The sequence below is a fragment of the Lagopus leucura genome, unplaced genomic scaffold (genome assembly GCF_019238085.1).
Source record: "Lagopus leucura isolate 7727_CA_CO unplaced genomic scaffold, USGS_WTPT01 Super-Scaffold_100159, whole genome shotgun sequence".
Taxonomy (NCBI): domain Eukaryota; kingdom Metazoa; phylum Chordata; class Aves; order Galliformes; family Phasianidae; genus Lagopus; species Lagopus leucura.
In genome coordinates, this window is record NW_024962335.1 from 18,359,666 (window position 1) to 18,377,931 (window position 18,266).

The 18,266-nt window shown below is 37.7% G+C and overlaps 1 protein-coding gene across 2 annotated transcripts in view; it reads right to left on the bottom strand.

The window, feature by feature from the left end:
* Positions 1-1,930: 1,930 nt before the first annotated feature.
* TRIM24 (tripartite motif containing 24) overlaps positions 1,931-18,266 on the bottom strand; it is a 56,524-nt gene continuing 40,188 nt past the window's right edge. For both annotated transcript variants that reach the window (XM_042889666.1, XM_042889667.1), the window contains 11 exons: positions 17,814-18,079; positions 16,679-16,843; positions 14,961-15,140; positions 13,137-13,275; positions 11,902-11,974; positions 9,895-10,063; positions 8,812-9,125; positions 5,964-6,096; positions 4,950-5,024; positions 3,538-3,687; positions 1,931-2,698 (listed from right to left, as the gene is read on the bottom strand). In XM_042889666.1, coding sequence (XP_042745600.1) covers positions 2,489-2,698; positions 3,538-3,687; positions 4,950-5,024; positions 5,964-6,096; positions 8,812-9,125; positions 9,895-10,063; positions 11,902-11,974; positions 13,137-13,275; positions 14,961-15,140; positions 16,679-16,843; positions 17,814-18,079 — 1,874 coding nt within the window. In that variant the 3' untranslated portion in view covers positions 1,931-2,488. The remainder of the gene's footprint in view (positions 2,699-3,537; positions 3,688-4,949; positions 5,025-5,963; positions 6,097-8,811; positions 9,126-9,894; positions 10,064-11,901; positions 11,975-13,136; positions 13,276-14,960; positions 15,141-16,678; positions 16,844-17,813; positions 18,080-18,266) is intronic.

Here is an 18,266-nt window from a genome sequence, read left to right on the forward strand (position 1 = left end):
CAATTGTCAGCTTCCATGTCTCCACAGTTGATGCAAGACTCAGCCAAGTAGTTGGCTGGCCATCAATATTACTGATGATTATTATTGGGCAAGTGGCACCTGCATTGTTTATCACAATCTCTTCCTCCAACCTAGTAAAGAACTGTGTAAAACAAGTCTTTTTTTTTTTTTTTCTCCTCTTTTTACATTTTTCCTATGTATACACAACTGGTTCTCAACGACAACAGGAAATGGACTGATGTAAGGTAATTCCTTTTAGCTTCTGTCCCACCTCCATCACGGGAGATGTCTGTTTTGATCTATAGTGCTGCGGATTCTATGAACTGTTGCAGTACTAGAAGAAAAATGTCTGAATGAAAAACAGACTGCAGAATAGTCTTATACTCTTAACCACATTCCCCAACAAAACATACTGTGATTTGTGAGGGGGGGTTCTTTCTGAATAAACTATTTTCAATTTGTTCCACTGTTGCTGTACAGTTATTTCAAAAAGTTGTCAGTTATGAGGGGAGAATCAAAAGAAGAGAAAGCAGCAACTGGACTGCAAAAGTACATTAACTTTCCTCTCCAGTATCTCTCACTGAGAGAACAACTTGTAGATGAAGCTACATAGATGTCAAACTTCACCTCTAACTGCACCAAGCATTCTATGAAACTTCTGCTTGCAGCTTCAGGTCTAGAGAAACATTCATCAGCTTTCTCTGGAAGCATAGCTAACTTGACTTGGGTATCTAGGACTTCTGTAACATTAGATGCTGCAGTGACAGAGCCTCTCATTTCTTAACTCTGTGCTTCTGAAGCAGTGTTGTGCCTGTTATGTTAAAATGGTCTCCCTCACCATCCTGTTCAGCTCCTTCACTTTCACTTCTCGTTTTTTCCTGGAACTCTGGGATGGCAGAGCTCCTGCTACAAGCAACTCCCTTCAGGCAATTAAAAATAATAATTTTAAAAGGATAAATTAATAGTTACTCTAGGAAGCTCAACACCCAGTCAAACCACCACAGCACTTCAAAAGCTGTATTGACTGTCAAAGGCCAGCTGCAAGCACAGCTGAGTGTTCTTTTGAAATGTCCACAGCATTTAAATATGCAGGGCCACTCTAGGATAAAGGCAGGTGAACAGCTTCAGAAGGTAAAAGAAAAAGATGTGCCCTTTTGCTGAGGGTATATGTACACAGCAGGGAAGAACAAGCAGCACTTCTGTTTAGGCTTGCGAGGATCTATCCGTAGCACCCATATTAGTGCTACATAACAAGTAAAAAGCAGGTCTGTGTAAACACAGATGTCTTCATAAATCCATCTGCAAAACTCTGGTGCAAATCAGCTCAATTTATCCAAGAGATTGTCTGCTCTTCCTAAAAAAAAGACAGTTTTCACTTCAGATGACACATGTGAAGAGTATAAACCAATAGCTGAGGCAATCATAGACAGGTACTTTCAATCTGCCACTGCTGAATGCAGAAACAGCCATCTACATTGTTATCACCACTTCTGGAAAGCAGAAAAAAAAGTAAATCCCAACATCGTTTGTCTTTAGTTTCTGGTGATTTTAACAAGGACAGATGAGGGTTCAAGGAACTGGATCTTTTTTTTTCCTAGAGCCCTCCCCTCTCCTTTACACTTGTTTATTTAACACTGGCTGCATTCCCACAATAATATTTAGAAATTTGGAAAAACAATAAGATCTTGTGGACAGAAAAGACACTTTTCTTTTCCCCCAAGCTTACCAAAAAGCTTGATAGTTGCAAACAAATGCTCTTTCCCTTGAGTCTTCCCCTCTAAAGTCCATTAAACAGAAGTACATCAAACTTTTGAGGTACCTTTTAAACAACATAGTGTATAGGAATAGCACTGTTTCTTGCTGACTGTGGGAAAGTGGTACACAAAACGAAGCACCATGTCCTTTCCTTTCTCTATTAAAAACTCTCAAATTCCTTTTTTTCTTTAAGTTATTTTTAATACGCTCTCCCTCACATTTTAAAATTAACCAATAACTTCTTTAGGGGCAACTACACTTCCATTGTATCAGCCAGTATTGCAGGACAACAATATTACAACATCTGTTTTCATGGCTTGTGTTAAATACAGTACAAAGAAACCAAATCATGGCCAGCCACATGCCTTTGGTAAAATTAAATGTCTGGTGAGATCACATTTTCTTCAAACTCAGAAAACCATATGTTGAACCTATGTAACATCTTAAAGTTCAGTTCTATACAAACTTCTTTTCTTCTTCAAAGTAAAGTTAAACAGCTGTCATCCCATACAAATCACAGTTTCTGCGCAGTTCCAGAAGTATGCTGCAAACTTGGAACTTCAAGGAAGCTCTCTGCAGCTCTGGATCTCCCCTAGAATTGTGTTTCAGATAAGGGGGAGAAAGTCAAGTAAATGTCCACAGACCTCCAGGTCAAAGCAGTCACGACTCTTTCCCTTGCAACAACTGTCAGTGATAAATACCCTTAGTTTTTAAAAAGCGTTCCACATGCGACTCATTTAAGCAACTGACGGTCTTCTCCTTTGAGACGTTTTTTCCGAGGCTGTACAATGTCATCATCTGAGTCATCACTAAGTTCTGCATTATCTTTTTCACTCTGGCAGTTAGATTGTACAGGGAACTTCCTCCCAGGATAAAGGCTCTTTAGTAGTTCTTCAAAGTATGCTTCAAGCTTCATGCCGGCATCAGCCACTTCTGAATCAGGCTGTTGGGTGAATTAACAACATCAACACATCATGAAATAGCTTTATATTCGTGTTCTTCAAGTGCTCTTACAAGCTACAAAAGTCAAGCAGCATTGAGAATATATATAGGTATGTCTCAAGGCTGCTAAGAGAACGGCTACACGAAATGCTGTAATTTTTCTAGGTTACAGACCTAGCTCTAATTATGGCAAGAATATTACTAGTAATGGACAATGACTGCATCTCAGAAGACCAGGCAGTCCTGAAGTCATTCATACCCACCATGGCTGACCTGTCTCTTGAAGTGGAGGTCACCATAGCAGTAAGTATACCCAGCAACTGCCCTGGATGAGAACCTAAGTGAAGACACTTAGAGAAACCTAGTTTTCATTGTTAATTCTCTCTCTTTTTGTCCACTCAGTATCTGCACTCCCTTTTCAGCAAATGTTTCCTTACAGTGAGGGTTTAGACAACAGACTAAGTCATTTAGTCTCAGGGTAAATAAGGGTAAGACTTCTGAGAACGAAAATTCCAACGAATTTCAGATATAATGCAATAAGTATGAAACCAAGTTTTCAATCAAATGCTCACCACTAATATCTATGATGAAAAATCATTTTCTCCTTACCTGTTTTCCTGCCATTTCAGTTGGCATGTTTGTTACAGCTCTCCTCCCTTCAATAGAAGGATCTCATTTGCATACTCATCTAACATCAATGTAGTCTTAAATGTGATCTACATTTTCTCTGGGCTCTTATCATCAATGTAATTTAATTAAATAAGTAAATTCTAACCCCACTGTAGTTTTCCTGAAAGTATATAAGCCTACAAAAATAGATAAAGTGTCTACTTCTCTAACCTCATTAAATTCAGCACAGTTTTGGAAAATCAGTCTGAAGTCGGCCACAAAATCTTCTGGCTTTGTGTAGAACGAATCGTTCACTTGAAGTCTATTCTTGATGGTTGACAAGTCCATAGGCTTTTTGATTATTTTGTAGTAATCAGGAACCTAAACAAAGATGAAAAGTTTTACCATATGCAGTCACGTTCGTTGCATGTTGTTTTTACAGACCTTTACATCTGAGGGAGAGGGAAAATGTAGCCTCATCTTTTGAAATATGATTCTAACATACAAAAACGGTACCTTTTACAAATACAGTTACTGGAGTAGCAGTGACACATGCTAGTTTTACTGGCTAAAATACATACACCTCTCCCAACATCTCTTTTAAAAGAAAAGCAAAATAAATAAAACCAACTACATTTACTACATAGAATAAAGCAAGTGATGTTGACATTGTATGTCAGGTGAACCATCCATTAAATCTCACTCTCAAGACTGTCATATAACAAATCTGGCAACCCATTCAGAGGCAGTAAATTTATTGCTTCAAGAGCCATTCAGTGATGAAATATATCCTTAGAAATGGTGGTAAACTACAGAGAATTATTTTGGCATTTCAGATGTACTTTCTTACTCAAATGGAATAAGAAGGATGCATTGGGGCATAATTATGTATTGATGAAATCTTTTTCCACTGACATGTCTTGAGGAACATAAAAGAGGCACATTCATCGGACCACACCAGTAGCGTTTCTGTGCATCCTTGAACTACAGTTTGCTTTTTTATTCCACTGCCTGATGAACTCAAGTTGTTTTTAGCATTTTAAATTCATAAACTTACAGCTAATAATAAGGAATTCTGTTTCTAAGCAGGACTCCAATCTTCAAAATCGGATATTTTTCTAAGAAATAAATATGTCTCCCAATTCATTTTTTAGTGATAACACTCAGCACTGTGAAAACAGCTGACAGTGTTAAATATATTTCTTGTGTCTATTTTTGAAGTACTTCTCAAAGTAAGACAAAACAGTTCTTGGGAAATTTTGCTATTAACTTCCTTCCAACCCAGTGCTTCATCTTTCATAGAATCTTAGAATGGCTTGGGCTGAAAGAGAACTCTAACATCATCCAAACCTGCTGCCGCAGACAGAGTTACCAAACCTCTACATCAGGCATCAGCTCAGGCTGCCCAGGGCCCCATCAAACCCGGCCCTGAACACCTCCAGGGATGGGACATTCACAGCTTCTCCGTGCAGACTGTGCCAGAGCTGTCCAACTGCCCTTCAGACAGTTTTAATAAAATTAAATACATTTAATACACTTATGTCCACAAAACTTGACTTCTGATCATGAGCATAACAATGCCATTAGGACTGTGCCAATTATGCAACTGATTAATAGAAAATGCAAAGGAGTAGAGTACATACTGTAGGAGGAACTGGATCCTGAAAAGCAAGACTCATTTCATGACAGTAGAGGTATAGCAGCAGTCTTTCACACTTCTGTGTCAAGAAAAACAGATACACAAATAAAAAGCTATACAATCTATTCTAAAATAATGACTATATAAAACACCGAACAGATGCTCAGTACTCCTCCAGTCTTCTAAGCAGAAAAAGTGAGCACAGAAACTGTATTTTGAAACAAGCCTGTCATAACTAATGGTCTACAGCATTCATTCTCTGCAATAGATACTCCGTATTTTTATTAACACTCAAATACACGTTACAAACCTCATACAGTTACTAATAGTATTATTTAGCATTTGCCAAGTGCAACAAACATTCAATGGGATAGAAATAGCACATGTAGCTGTTAGTTTATTATAAACATTCAGAGAAATTAGTAATATTTTTCCTGATTGGTGCACAGCTGCTCTGTGCAAAGCCCACTGTGCTTTTTGTTAGCAGTGGGGAGAAATCAGTTCTGTGTGTACCTGAGCATACTGAATGGAATTTTGAACCTTGAAAGAGATTCAGAAAATAGTTTTTCTGATTTTATGCTTGATGATCCTCCACCAGGATATTTATGGGAATTATAATTTGCATTTAAAGCCAAATACTAACCCAGTAAGTTATTCCCTTTTAGAGCATATCAAATACAAATAACAGCTCTATATGTAGACTATGCTCCCAAATATAGTCAGAGGCAATCTATACTACATCTGGAAAGCAGAAAGAAAGAAAAAAAATTTCTCAAGGCAAGGTCACTGTGTATGAGGTCAATGTTGGAAACAGTGCTTGGTAATTCCTAGAACACATTCCTAGTCCACAGCATGGGACAACCACTTCTCAGTCTTTCAGAATGTGGTGCTCAGCATTTCTATATGAAGGCTGCTAACATCTCAGAGTCTACTGAGAAAGATACTTCTCCATTTTACTACCTTTTTTTTTTTTTTTTAAATGCATACATTTCTCAGTAAAAGAAACAACAGGACTCACCCTACGGTCTATTGGTGCCAAGCCCACAGTGTCTTCCAGTTTTCTTTTTTCAGGGTTGTGAGTTGGTTTATCACAATCATATTCAACTTCTGGCTTAGACAAATCCCGACAGAACGTACAAATCCACTCTCCACTAAACAAGACAGACAGATATATTAACCTCAGTGAAGAAGCACATTCTTGACAGAAAACTTTCCACAGACTTCTGGAGAAGTTTTTCATGTATGGATTGGTATTTTTGCTGTGCCATGCCTTGTTTTGTTGCTTTTGTTTATTTGCTATTTTTTTTGTTTGCCTGTTAAAACTACAAAAAGCAGAGACAGGCACTGCTGGCAAAAATGTTTCCTTAGAACTTTCTTTCCTTTTAATGGCATTGGTATTATTAGTGGTGTTACAGTAGGAAAACTGCTTGTCATAGCAGACCAACAGTGACTACTTTGGTTAGTGTTAAAACTTCTCTCTTGACCTCATAGAGGTCAAGATTCAACTATTCAACTGTAGCATTAAGAGCTCTGCTTCCTAGCTACAGAGAGAATGAAGGATTCATTTGCAGACATTGGTCCAAGAGAAGGAAAAGTGTTAGAGTTACATAGCAGAAACTGTATTTTTTCTTTACATGCTTGACTGCAAGATATTTCTGCTCTATACAGATAACTCCGGACAAGATTTTTTTGAGCTGTTCCATATTTTATCTAGGAAAACCCTGTAGATTTAATTGACAAAGGAAGAAGCAGAAGACCAAGCAAGTTCTGGAAGCTGACTACATTTATTGACTCTCATTCAATTTGTGAGCTCCTGTAGGTTTTAGAAAAGCTATGAATAGTAAAGACTTCTGGGGAACTTGCACCCCTGCAGATAACCACAAGAGGGCTGAGTTGTACTTCAAATAGCAGACACAATTCAGCAATAGCTGTTTATGGGAAGCCAACTGCATGCATTTACTCCAAAATCTTATAATAAAATCTTCACAAATGAAAATCAGTTTCCACAGCAGCTTTCACTGCATTTTGATAGTAAAGCAGAGACTTTCAAAGTTAATAAAACAAGCCTGTCTTACTGGATCTCAGAGTAATTTAAAGATTTCCATCCTCTGCTAGTTTTAACATATGGTAATGAATAATGAGTGTTTCCTTTCAAAGAGACTTAACTTTCAAACAGTTCAGCTTAACGAGCTATTTACACGATACTGACATTTCTGTGCATGGACCAGCATCAAAGGTGTTATGTGACACTGACAAAAATAGATAAAAGTCATGACCTGAAGATCTCACAATACAGGAAAGGCAGAAGATGGAGGAAAGGCACATTCAAATATACAAGAGTAAGGGAAAGTACGACGGGCCACAGCGAAGGAAAGAAAAGATGCAGTGACCTTGTGAATCTACAGGGGAAAGTGTTCTGTCTACCTGAAGCAAGAACAGAAAGCAATCACGAAAGAAGTTGTTGAGACCACTGAAGTAATAATTAAGGATTTTTTTGTGTGTGCTTTTGAAGGAACTAATGGTTAGAGACCAACGTTTGTCAACTAGTCCATTGCTGCAGAAAAAAAAAAACCCAAAACCAAACCAAAATAAACAAACAAAACCCATGAAGATGAGAACAAAAACGTGATACATTCTGAAGCCAGGAGGAAATTTAAGCTAACTATGGTTCTGAAATCCAGAAACATAATGCACTTACATTAATATGCACCTTTACAAAACTGAACACTTCTCAGAAAAGTTGTTTCTGGCTCTATTGTGCCCTGGACATTTCCATTTTCCATTGAACAATCCAGTGAAAATGAGAACTTATAAAGATCTATTTTTGAAACTTTTATTTTAATAGAAGCAAAGTCTTGTGAATAAGTAGCTATCTGCCTACCTACATCCTCACAGATTTTTTTCTTCCTTCCAGAGAGGCACAAATGTTTATTAGCTTAAGTGCATACTGTAACTTTGCCGAGTTTGGCTTACGGAACAAAGCTGCAATATAACATCATTTTATTTAAAGAAAAAGCCCTATAATTTGAAGTTTCACAAGGTAAGAGAAACATTTTTATGTGCCAATTTTAGAGACACTTAGAAGACATGCTTGTAGAAATATGCACATAAGCAGAGATGAGCAGCATACAAACCGAACTTGTTATCCAAATGTTTTATCCCAGCAAACTGTGCTGGTATTTAAGAAGAAAACCCAATATTTACCTAAAAGCATTAAACAGTGAGCATGTTATGACAGATGTCCTGTCCTTTAATAAACTTATTGCATGGCATTTCCAAGCTGCAACATTGCAAAATGCTATTTATCCTATCAAAGACACAAACTCAAGAAGCAAATGTCAGTAATGTTTATAATGATATCTCATGTAAGACCGAATTTTGAAACTCAAGGAGCCGAGAGTTGTTTTCTATCATCCACTCAAGAAACCCTACTGCTTATTTCAACACAGAGTGCAATGTTACTAGAAGATGTCAGGCACTACATCCCATGCTTGGATCGCAGCCATATTTAGCATTATAGTAAATGATACATTTAACACAGTCTTTCCTGTTGCCCTTAAAAGATTCTATGATAGACCAGTAATTTCAAGGCCCACTTATAAGACCACAGCTAATAATAACGGGTGCCCTAGATGTAAGTGATTGCCAAACAACTGAAAAGTTTTATTACAGACTTTGTGGCTGCAATTAAGTTAAATTGAAGTTTCAATGCAAATTCCAGTTTTCACCAATTAATAAAGCTGCGGACTTCAAGACTTCAAAGACGACAGAGATTCCTTTGAGGCTCAAACTTCTACGGAGTTTCACAATGCAGAACTCACATCTCTTAATGCAAGTTTAGTTGAAATTAAAGGGATCTTAATTACCTTGGAAAGTTCATCAATGAAGGGACATGACAGGAAAGATGGAATACTTTGGGACATTTCTCACAGCAAAGGAGCTCCCCACCATTTTGACATACTGCACACCAGTCTTCATTGGGATCGTCCTCTTTTCTGCCCTCTCCAGTGTGTGAGGGGCCTATCCATCCTATCTTGGCACTGGTTGTATTCTCCTGCAGTATCCTTGGCCGATCATCTGTGCTGTCTGGGGCATCTGTTCTTAAAACGGCTTCATCAGAAGTTGAGTTATGATTACCATCTAACAGCAATGAAGTCAGTATGCTTCTTGAAAAGCTGGTCTGTGAGAAGAAACAAGGGAAATTTGATTATACTGCTTATTTGAATTTAGGTGTCCCCAGCAATGACTAAACTGACCAGAATAGCACACTCATATGCAGGCAGCCATACAACACGTAACATGTATGCAAAAATTACAACTGTTCTATAACATCAAGTACATAACCACAAGAAATTAGCTATGAGAGGCATTTCTGGCATTTTAAATACCACTCCACTAATAAAACAAATTTTTGACACCCCAAAGTCTAGCAACCTTATTACTACACTATGAAGAACTTCTTAGCACCACATGAAAATTCGATGTTTGTTTTATCACAGAATCACAGAAAGGCCAGGGTTGGAAAGGACCTCAAGGATCATGAATCTCCAACCTCCCTGCCACATACAGGGCCACCAACCTTCCCATTTAATACCAGACCAAGCTGCCCAGGGCCTCATTCAACTTGGCCTCAAACACTCCAGGGACGGGGCATCCACGGCCTCTCTGGGCAGCCTGTTCCAGCACCTCACCACTCTCTCCGTAAAGAAATTTGTATTTGTAAGCTATTTCCTGCTTTCCCAGGTTTTCAACAGATAACAGTTTGAGTGCACCAGCTAACTAAACTAGTGAAAGAAATAGTTTGATGCCAACTTCTACTTCTTCATTTTATATCACTACCTTCAGCTTTTCAGTTCTTTTCTGAAAAAAGTCCCCAACAAAACACATGTAAATTATTTTATTCCCCGTAACACAAAACACCCTCCAAAGGCAAAGGTGATTTTTATTACATTCCGAGGCCGGGATTCCTCCTCTGCTTCTTGCTTCACAATAACAATTGGGAAATCAAAGTTCTCATTTGGTGTACTTGACTCCTGCTTAATTCTGATAGGCTCCAACATAACAACTGGGACTTTGTGTGTAGAATCAGCTCCCGGCGGCCGGCTGGAAGAGCTAGAACTGTAAATGACAGAAAAAGGAAAAAAAAAAAAAAAAAAAAAAAAACAGGAAATACAAAGTCAAAACTGAAAACTTACTGTATGTTGATGCCTTCTGAGACTTCTGAATGCTAATCCATTTTGCTTCTTTGAGCTATGAGCAGTGCAGTACTAGTTTTATAGAATACAACATCCAAGTTCATTTTTTTGTGTGTTTTGAAATGACATTACAAAAACGGAAAACTTGTAATAGCTTGGTTTCAGAACTACAGAATTACTTCCAACTTTATTTCCTCTTAGTAAAAGGTTTGCAAATGATCTCTGTCTCTTTTAGGTCAGTCACAAAAGCACTTTCACTGAGCATCATCCCATCTTGGAGGAGATGCAGGTATGTCTTGGGGAAGGGAAGTGTGTCTCCGGAGCTGAACTCATCATTGTAAAGCACAGCAGCAGATAAGGGAGACAAAGCACACACTGGACTCTGTCTTTATTCACGCGGTTAGTCATAGTAGAAAGAGAGTGATAATCAAATTAAAAAATACCAGCCTGCTGCTTTTTTTTATTGTATAATAATTTGATATCTAACAAATGAATCCAAATAACAGCAGATAGAAACATATTTTAAAGCAATACACTTTTCTGAAAAGCATTTAGAATCATAGAATCATAGAATCACTAAGGTTGGAAAAGACCTAAAAGATCACCCAGTCCAACCGTTCACCTATTCCCAATAGCTCCTTTAAATAGCTCTCATATTTGTACATTTTGAGTCCTTCAAAATATTTGCTACGTACTTCAAAATATTTGCTAGAGCAAAATATATTGTATATTTTAAAAAAGCAATTTCATTTTCAGTTCAAGTAGGATCAATGTCATCTGATTCCTCTCTGCATGAAAAATTAATCTCATGTCGGATGTGTTCTCTAATTTATTGGAACATGCTAATGGAGCTGCTGTCTTCAAACAACATTGTCTCAAGCCTATTTGTTCATTTATATTCCATCACTAAGGAATAAAAACATTTTTTTCTAGACTTTCAGTAGACATCTAGTGCTCATTTAACTAACTCTTTAGTACCAGAAAATTCTTAGTAATTACTTTGTAACATCAGTTCCTTAAATCTGAACTCATTTATAGTTTAACAAGGAACTTCTAGCACACAATCAGTTCCTTTAGCTGATTTTTTGAATTTAAAACACCATTCTTTTAATAATATCAATCTATATATCATTCAAAGGGCAGATACATTATTAGATGTGCTATCAAAACATTACAAATGAAATTCAGTAGATTGCTCTGAATGTGATGCCTCCTATTTATTTCCATGAAAACGACAACAGATACAAAGAGCAAAATAACACTTCCTGATAGAACAAATTCTCAGCTACGAACTGTAGAACACACTACCCACCACCTGACTGTATTCACATCCATTGTTTGGTCTTTGTAAACGTTCATCACTGAATGTCATTAGGTGCCATTTTTTTCAACATGGAGGAATTCAGTGCCACACCTTTGCTTTATATGCACTTGCATGTCAGACCATTGTGTCAGAGTGCCCCTCTGCTGCTGTCTCTTGCATGGCAACAAAACGCAATGGAATACTGGTGGGAAGGTTCAACCACTATTGCCATACCACCATGCCTCTGACATATTGGGCCAACAGAATAACACAGGAGATCTTACTTTCAGAGCAGCCCTCATACTTTCAGACTGCACTAAGTACTATAATAGCTGCCATACCTGTTAAGAGAGAAGCTTAAGTACATTAACATCTCTCTGCACTAACGATGGAAGAGTCTGAGGCATGTTCTATGGATGTGGAAGTCATGCATTCTTTCTCTCCCACACCTTCCTTACCTCTCTCTGCTCCCAACACTGGAGGCACTGGGTGAACGTATTGGAGGATGTATGTTTGTTACACTGACACCTCCTAGGACAGAAGAATCAGATTAGAATGTAACGTATATCTATGACAAGTCTGATCCATTATTTGGAGAAGTATGTAGGCCTTTGTTCAAATTCCTCTTGCCTTGTTATTTACTTAATTGATATCTCATTTAGTGCAAAATCATGAGAGAACAAGAAAAGAATAACAGAGTAAAGGAAAGAACTATTTGTAGAACCCCACTGCTTGTATGCAGGCTGATGATTTGGTACCTTTGCCTGGTTGATGCCTGCATCTGATCACTGCAGTTTGTTTTGTCTTACCTTATTAAAGTCTATTTCTAGCTTCTATTTCAGTGATTTACTATAAAACTTCAAGCCATATTAGCTGGTCAGTAATACGAGGACTCAGGACAGGGTGCAGATATGAGAGAGATCCCTGCAAAGCTTCTGGGGGTCAGACAGGAAAAGACTTGTGAAGGGTAATTTTCCTGAGCAAAAGTATCAGGCTGTTTGCACTGTCTCTGTTTATGAGACCATCTGTACTCAATGTCCTCCTTTCTGAGCTAGTCTGTCCAAGTGTATGAACATCAAGTAAGAACATACTGGGAATTCATGCTCACAGAACCTCATTACAGGCCAAATCAGGAAATGGCCCATAAGGTAAGAGTAAGGAGCAGCCACTGATTCTACCAGGCATGGTGTCAGGAATTCCCTGGGTCTTCCAATTCTACCAGATTTAGCTACCTATACCAATAAACTTTCTGGTCAATTTCTGTCAGTACTACATTACTCTGCTGGTAAAAAAGATTTTGTAATGTTCAAATTGGGCTTCACGAGTGACCACTTGCAGCCACTGTCTCCTGTTACATACTATCTTGCTTTATCAAATACTTGTCTCTTACTAAAGCTTCTAGGATGTTATCTGGTATACCTGGAGTTTTCCACGGATACACTTGCATTTGCAGTTTTCTTGTGTCTACTATGTATTTACATTTACTTATGTTTTAAAAGTCTGCCAACTTTGTTCACAATGCTAGAACAGTCTCAACTTTACCTCTTACTAGGCTTTCTACCTCTTTGCCTTTAATATTTCTTACTGTCGATATAAAATAGAAGCAACTCATTCTGATATCCATGTTAACGTTGCCATGTTACATTCTACCATTACGCTACTTAAATAGAAAATCATATCACAGTCCAATTACCTGAAATGCCTGGTGATGGTACCGATGAATTTGGTGACTGCACAGTTCTGTTTGAAGGGGGCTTTGGGTGGTTCTGCTCTGCAGTGACATCATCCTTCCTCGCAACAGTATCCAGTGTGATGTTTCCTGAACAATCAATCTACAAGATGGTTAACAGAGGAAAAGCAGTTAAAAGTTAAAATACAATGCCTCTGCCATACTTTCTGTTTTTGGAGATGAAGACCGAGATGAAGACCATCTAACTTTAGCCAACCAAAAAGTAAAAGTAAAGTGGTTACTTTAAAACAGGTCATTTCACTTTCTCTAAAGAGGGAAATGGCCAAACCCAGTGTTCCACATCATTAGTTTATGCTGAAGTGATTATAGAAGTGCCATTTTTTCCCCATCATCTATTGAGATAGATTATATCAGACACATAGCTTTCATACACTGAAGAGGATATGAAATTTTTTCTCTTCCCCCTCTTTCAACACGTTTACATTACATAATCTAAAACCAATAACCAATAGACAAACTCTCCACTAAACCATCAATTTTGAATGGAACTGGAAGAACCTCAAAAGACACTTAATTCCATCTGCCTCACACATCTTCCGGGTAGGAGGCACACATATTCACTCAAAACACAGACAACAAGGCATTTGTTCTTTTTACTCATGGTCCAGGCCAGACAGCAAAACTTTTTTTTAGGAACTGCAAATTTATCAGTCTAGCTTTCTGTACGAACTATATATCCTGATTTGGTAAAGAGAGATAACATTTTGAGATGTTAGTTAGATGCTGGATTTGTTTTGTTTGTTTAATAATATGTGAGATCACGTTTGATCAGAAAACAGGTCACTTTGGTGTCAGTTTTCTCAACTATCCAGCCAAGTAACAAATCTACAGGTAGCAACTCCATTGGCCACTGAAATTTCTCTTTACATGCTACACTTCTCAGCATCAGATGCAGAAGTCTCTGCTAGGTCAGCATACATGCAGTGATTTCAGCAACACATCTTCATAATACAAACTTAACCATGTGCAAGTAGAAGAGTTTCTAACAGTGGTGTGCACAAAAATCAGTGTGCTGAAATGTCTCAGATTCTGTGGTTTTATGATTGTGTTGTGCACTCTACCTTTTTACTCACAGACACTGTAATATCAATGTATTCTTATTTTTTAAAAAAAACCAACGTTTTTATCTAAGAGTTTTTTGGGGAGATCAAAAGACAGGAGGGAAACAGCAAGTTATGACTTGAAAACTGTGACGTTTCAGTTCTCTATAAACATATATAGGCTCAGCAGTTATTTGAAAGAAGAAAATCAACCAAACAAAGCTCAGCATCTCTAATATAGATTTCTAACAAATAAGGACCAATCAGAAGAAAAATGAAGAACTTACGATACTCCTCCAACACCTGCTCACATGCATGTTAGAGGCAGTGTGAAGGAAAGAAGTACCAAAAGGAAGTACTATAAGGAAAATTTGACTCCACTACATCAACAATAACCACCCACAATAGCACTTTCAACGAGTTATAATGAATTCATTGAGCAGTGGATGGTGGTAAAGAGTGCAATATGAAGCAAGCACAAAAACAAGCCCAATTACTGTTACAACCTGGAATTTTATTTTTCTTAGCATTCTTAATGGCTGTTTCCCAAAAACAGTTCTGAATACTGCCAAAAATACGTAGGCAATCCTGCATCGCTTTCTGGAATTATCTCATTTTGATAACCAGCAGAAGAATTTCAAAACAAAAAGGATTTCTACTTTTCAAAACCATTAAAGCACGCTTCAAAATAGAATCTGTAAAAGATTGGTACGGATGGTACACTTACATCAGGAAGAGATGGCAGATTGTAGGAACTACCCACTGGAGAACTCAAATCTATCACAGGAGGACCGTATGTCTTCCCATCACATCCTGCAGCACTAGTGACTGTGGGGCTGGATGGAGTAGAAGTTATGCTGCTTGCTGTTGAAATGGCAGTTGAACTTTGTCCATTACCGACCTGCCACTAAAAAGATAAGATGATAATCCACAAGTCAGTATTTTTCCCTCTACAGAATACATACACTACATGTCCTTGCTCTAACTCATCAGCTAAACAAGCAATCTAGTACAGTAAGTTGAATTCAAATTTAAAATCCCAATTTACTCTGAAGTTACCTAATTTCAACAACCAGTATTACAAGATGAGGAAAGATGACAAGTGTTTAAAAACCATGAAAAGAAGAAATGAATGTGAATTCCTAAATTCAAAGATGTTGAGTATCTATTAATATTTCATGCTGCACTGACAGCGTTGTAGGAGGAATGTAATGATTTTAGTGAAATTAAAGCATTATAATATGATGAATATACAGCCATCCAGTACTTCTATTAAATATCTACATTGTACTTGGATGCACTCAATAATTTAACACTTTCTTTAACAACTTAAGGTGATTAAGAATTTGAAATGCTGAATAGATTTCCACCTACCTATACATTTAACACCATGATATAAAGTGTACAGTCAAGTCAAATTAAATTTAATTCTCATTTAGACATATGCAGTTTTCAAGAAGTGAAATGGAATTTCATGGCAACTCTAGGCAAAATTTGATTCTGCTCAATTCCTTTGGTCAGTCACTCTATTCCCTGGTTTCTGCTTTGAGAAAGATGCTAGTAGATAATAAAAATAGTTGAAAGAAAGGCCTGCAGACAGGTCAATCTTCTTTTGAAATGCTCAAATGGAACTGATATAGTTCTTGTTACAGATTCTCTGCGATATCATGCAGCCTTCTTCAATTCAGTTAAAATTAGTTCTCTGACTTCATAAGCATTGCAGACATTAATGGTACTACTCCACTTTTCGAATGGTAGAACAGATTCATTTGATTCTACCCTGCTTGTCTCTGGAACTATGATGCCCTCTTTCCTTTAAAATACCAAAGAACACGTTAATGTACTTTTTAATAAGGACTTGGCTTCCCAAATAGACAGAAAGCTTCTGAAGTATTCGTTCCTGCCCTAGTTCAATTGTTGATCAGGTGGGCATCAACCATTTTTACTCAGCAAAGGTCACCTGACTGTGGGGCTTTTTTATTTTTATTTATTATTTTTTTTTTTAAATCAGTAAGGTTTGGCATACTCCAGAGATGCTGGCAGCTACAACTTTTCAGTCAAGCTTTTACCTGGTAGTAAAGTCACTAACATTAAGATGAACAGGAGGATTTGCCAATCTGTTTATTCACTGTGGTGTGTAGACTACGTTCTCACGTACGTAAGTGGCCAGAAAGCACAGTAATAGCAAATAACTTAATGAAACATCTACATATTACACACAATGGCTCACTTCTGTAACAGTTCAGCTGCTTAGAACCGTCAGAATGAAAGAAACTTGACAGTTCTCATTAAGAAAACTGTGGATATCTTGTCACAGAGAAGAAAGCGTTCTCTGTTCCAATTGAAAATCACTCTTGAAACATAACATAAATGATGATATAAAGCACATTTGATGCTTTTATCTTTACACAGTAAAGATAATGGGAAATGGGAAAGAAACTCTACCTGCTTCATAGCTTGCTGTGCCAAGAATGCCATCTGCAATGGGTTGAGCTTTATTGCTTGCCTTGGTAGGCTCTGATTTTGGGGAAATCTCATCTGTTGCGCAGGAGGAGCTGCACCATTGGACTTGGAGCTATGATTCTGAAAATGAATCAAACGTGGAGGTGCCTGCATGAAGAAAAACCAGTTCTGTAAGCTAGATGATACTGATTCAATGTTCCAGATTTTTTTTTTTACTGCACTTAACTCTTATATTTAATGCAAACAAAGAGTATCACCTAATTTACCTGAAAATTAATGCTAAAAACAAGACTTAGCATGTGGTTTTGAGTTACTTTGATATAACAAGTGCAGATGCACTGAAACAGCTAGTGAGAGTATTTCCACTTTGGAAGTTATATAGGACAATCACAGTATCATGCAAAAAAAAAAAAAAAAGACAGATTCATTTTATAAGCATTTGAAAGAAATTCAATATATATAGCTCAGTACTGTATATCATCACATACCACGTCATATATTTTTCTCAACAATAACAGGATGAGTATTACCATACATTCTGCCAGTCAAGTATAGAATGTCCATTCAATTGTCAGTAAAGAAAACGTTCTCTAACCCTTCAATATAACCACCAGCTAGAGATGAAAATCTGAAATTCTATATTTAAACATCACTGTTTTTAATTTTTTCTTCTCTTTCTTCACTTTCTCCCTCATCAGTGAAAGGCTGCTTAAGGCTTCAACTCTAATTAAGCTTTGGCCACACAGATTTTCTCCCTACAATGGTGAACAGCATCTCCATAGTCCTTCCATGTCATCCAACCTCACGTCCAGTGACCATACACCTTCTTTTTCCTCCTAAGCTCTAGAAGAAGATCCCTGCACAGCCCAGCCAATCTTCTGCCCCATCAACACAACTTACAGCATTTTGGGATTGACTGTTCCTGTGATCTTTAGAGGAGGTGGTACTTGAAAGTGACCAGCACTGACGGACCCCAATACCTTCAAAAGCATTTTCATGCAGTTTCCCTTCTTCCTTTGAGTAGAGAGAGTGGTTGTGGTGGAGTTCAGCTGCCCACCAGGGCGAAACCACCATACATGGGAAAGAAAAATCTTCTCTGGAAATTGTCATAGCTTACCTGATGGGAAGCAGGAGGCTGCTGCACACTTCCTGGCATTCTTGGATTTGGTAAACCTACTGGGCCTGCTCTGCGCTGAGCTTGCTGTCTCTGCGCCATGACTTGTTGCTGCATGTGCTGCAGACGGAGCTGAGCCAAGTTTATTTGCATTGGGAACTTAGATAGCTGATTTGAAGGTAAGCTGCCTGGTGGCTGCAAACTTGTTTCTGTCCCAGGGTTCTTGGGCATGTGTGGAGGGGTTTCTTTATCTTCAATTACCAGAGAACCTGGTTTAAAAAACATAAATTAAATGAATACTAAAATACTGCAGTTAGCAGAAATGCTATTTTTACAGTTTTAGATTTTTTGATACCATGAGGCTATCATTAATTATTATAATGCAAAGGATGAGTAAACATGAGACAAAGTACTCACTTCATATTGTTTCCCTGCAAAAACATGGCTGTATTTTAT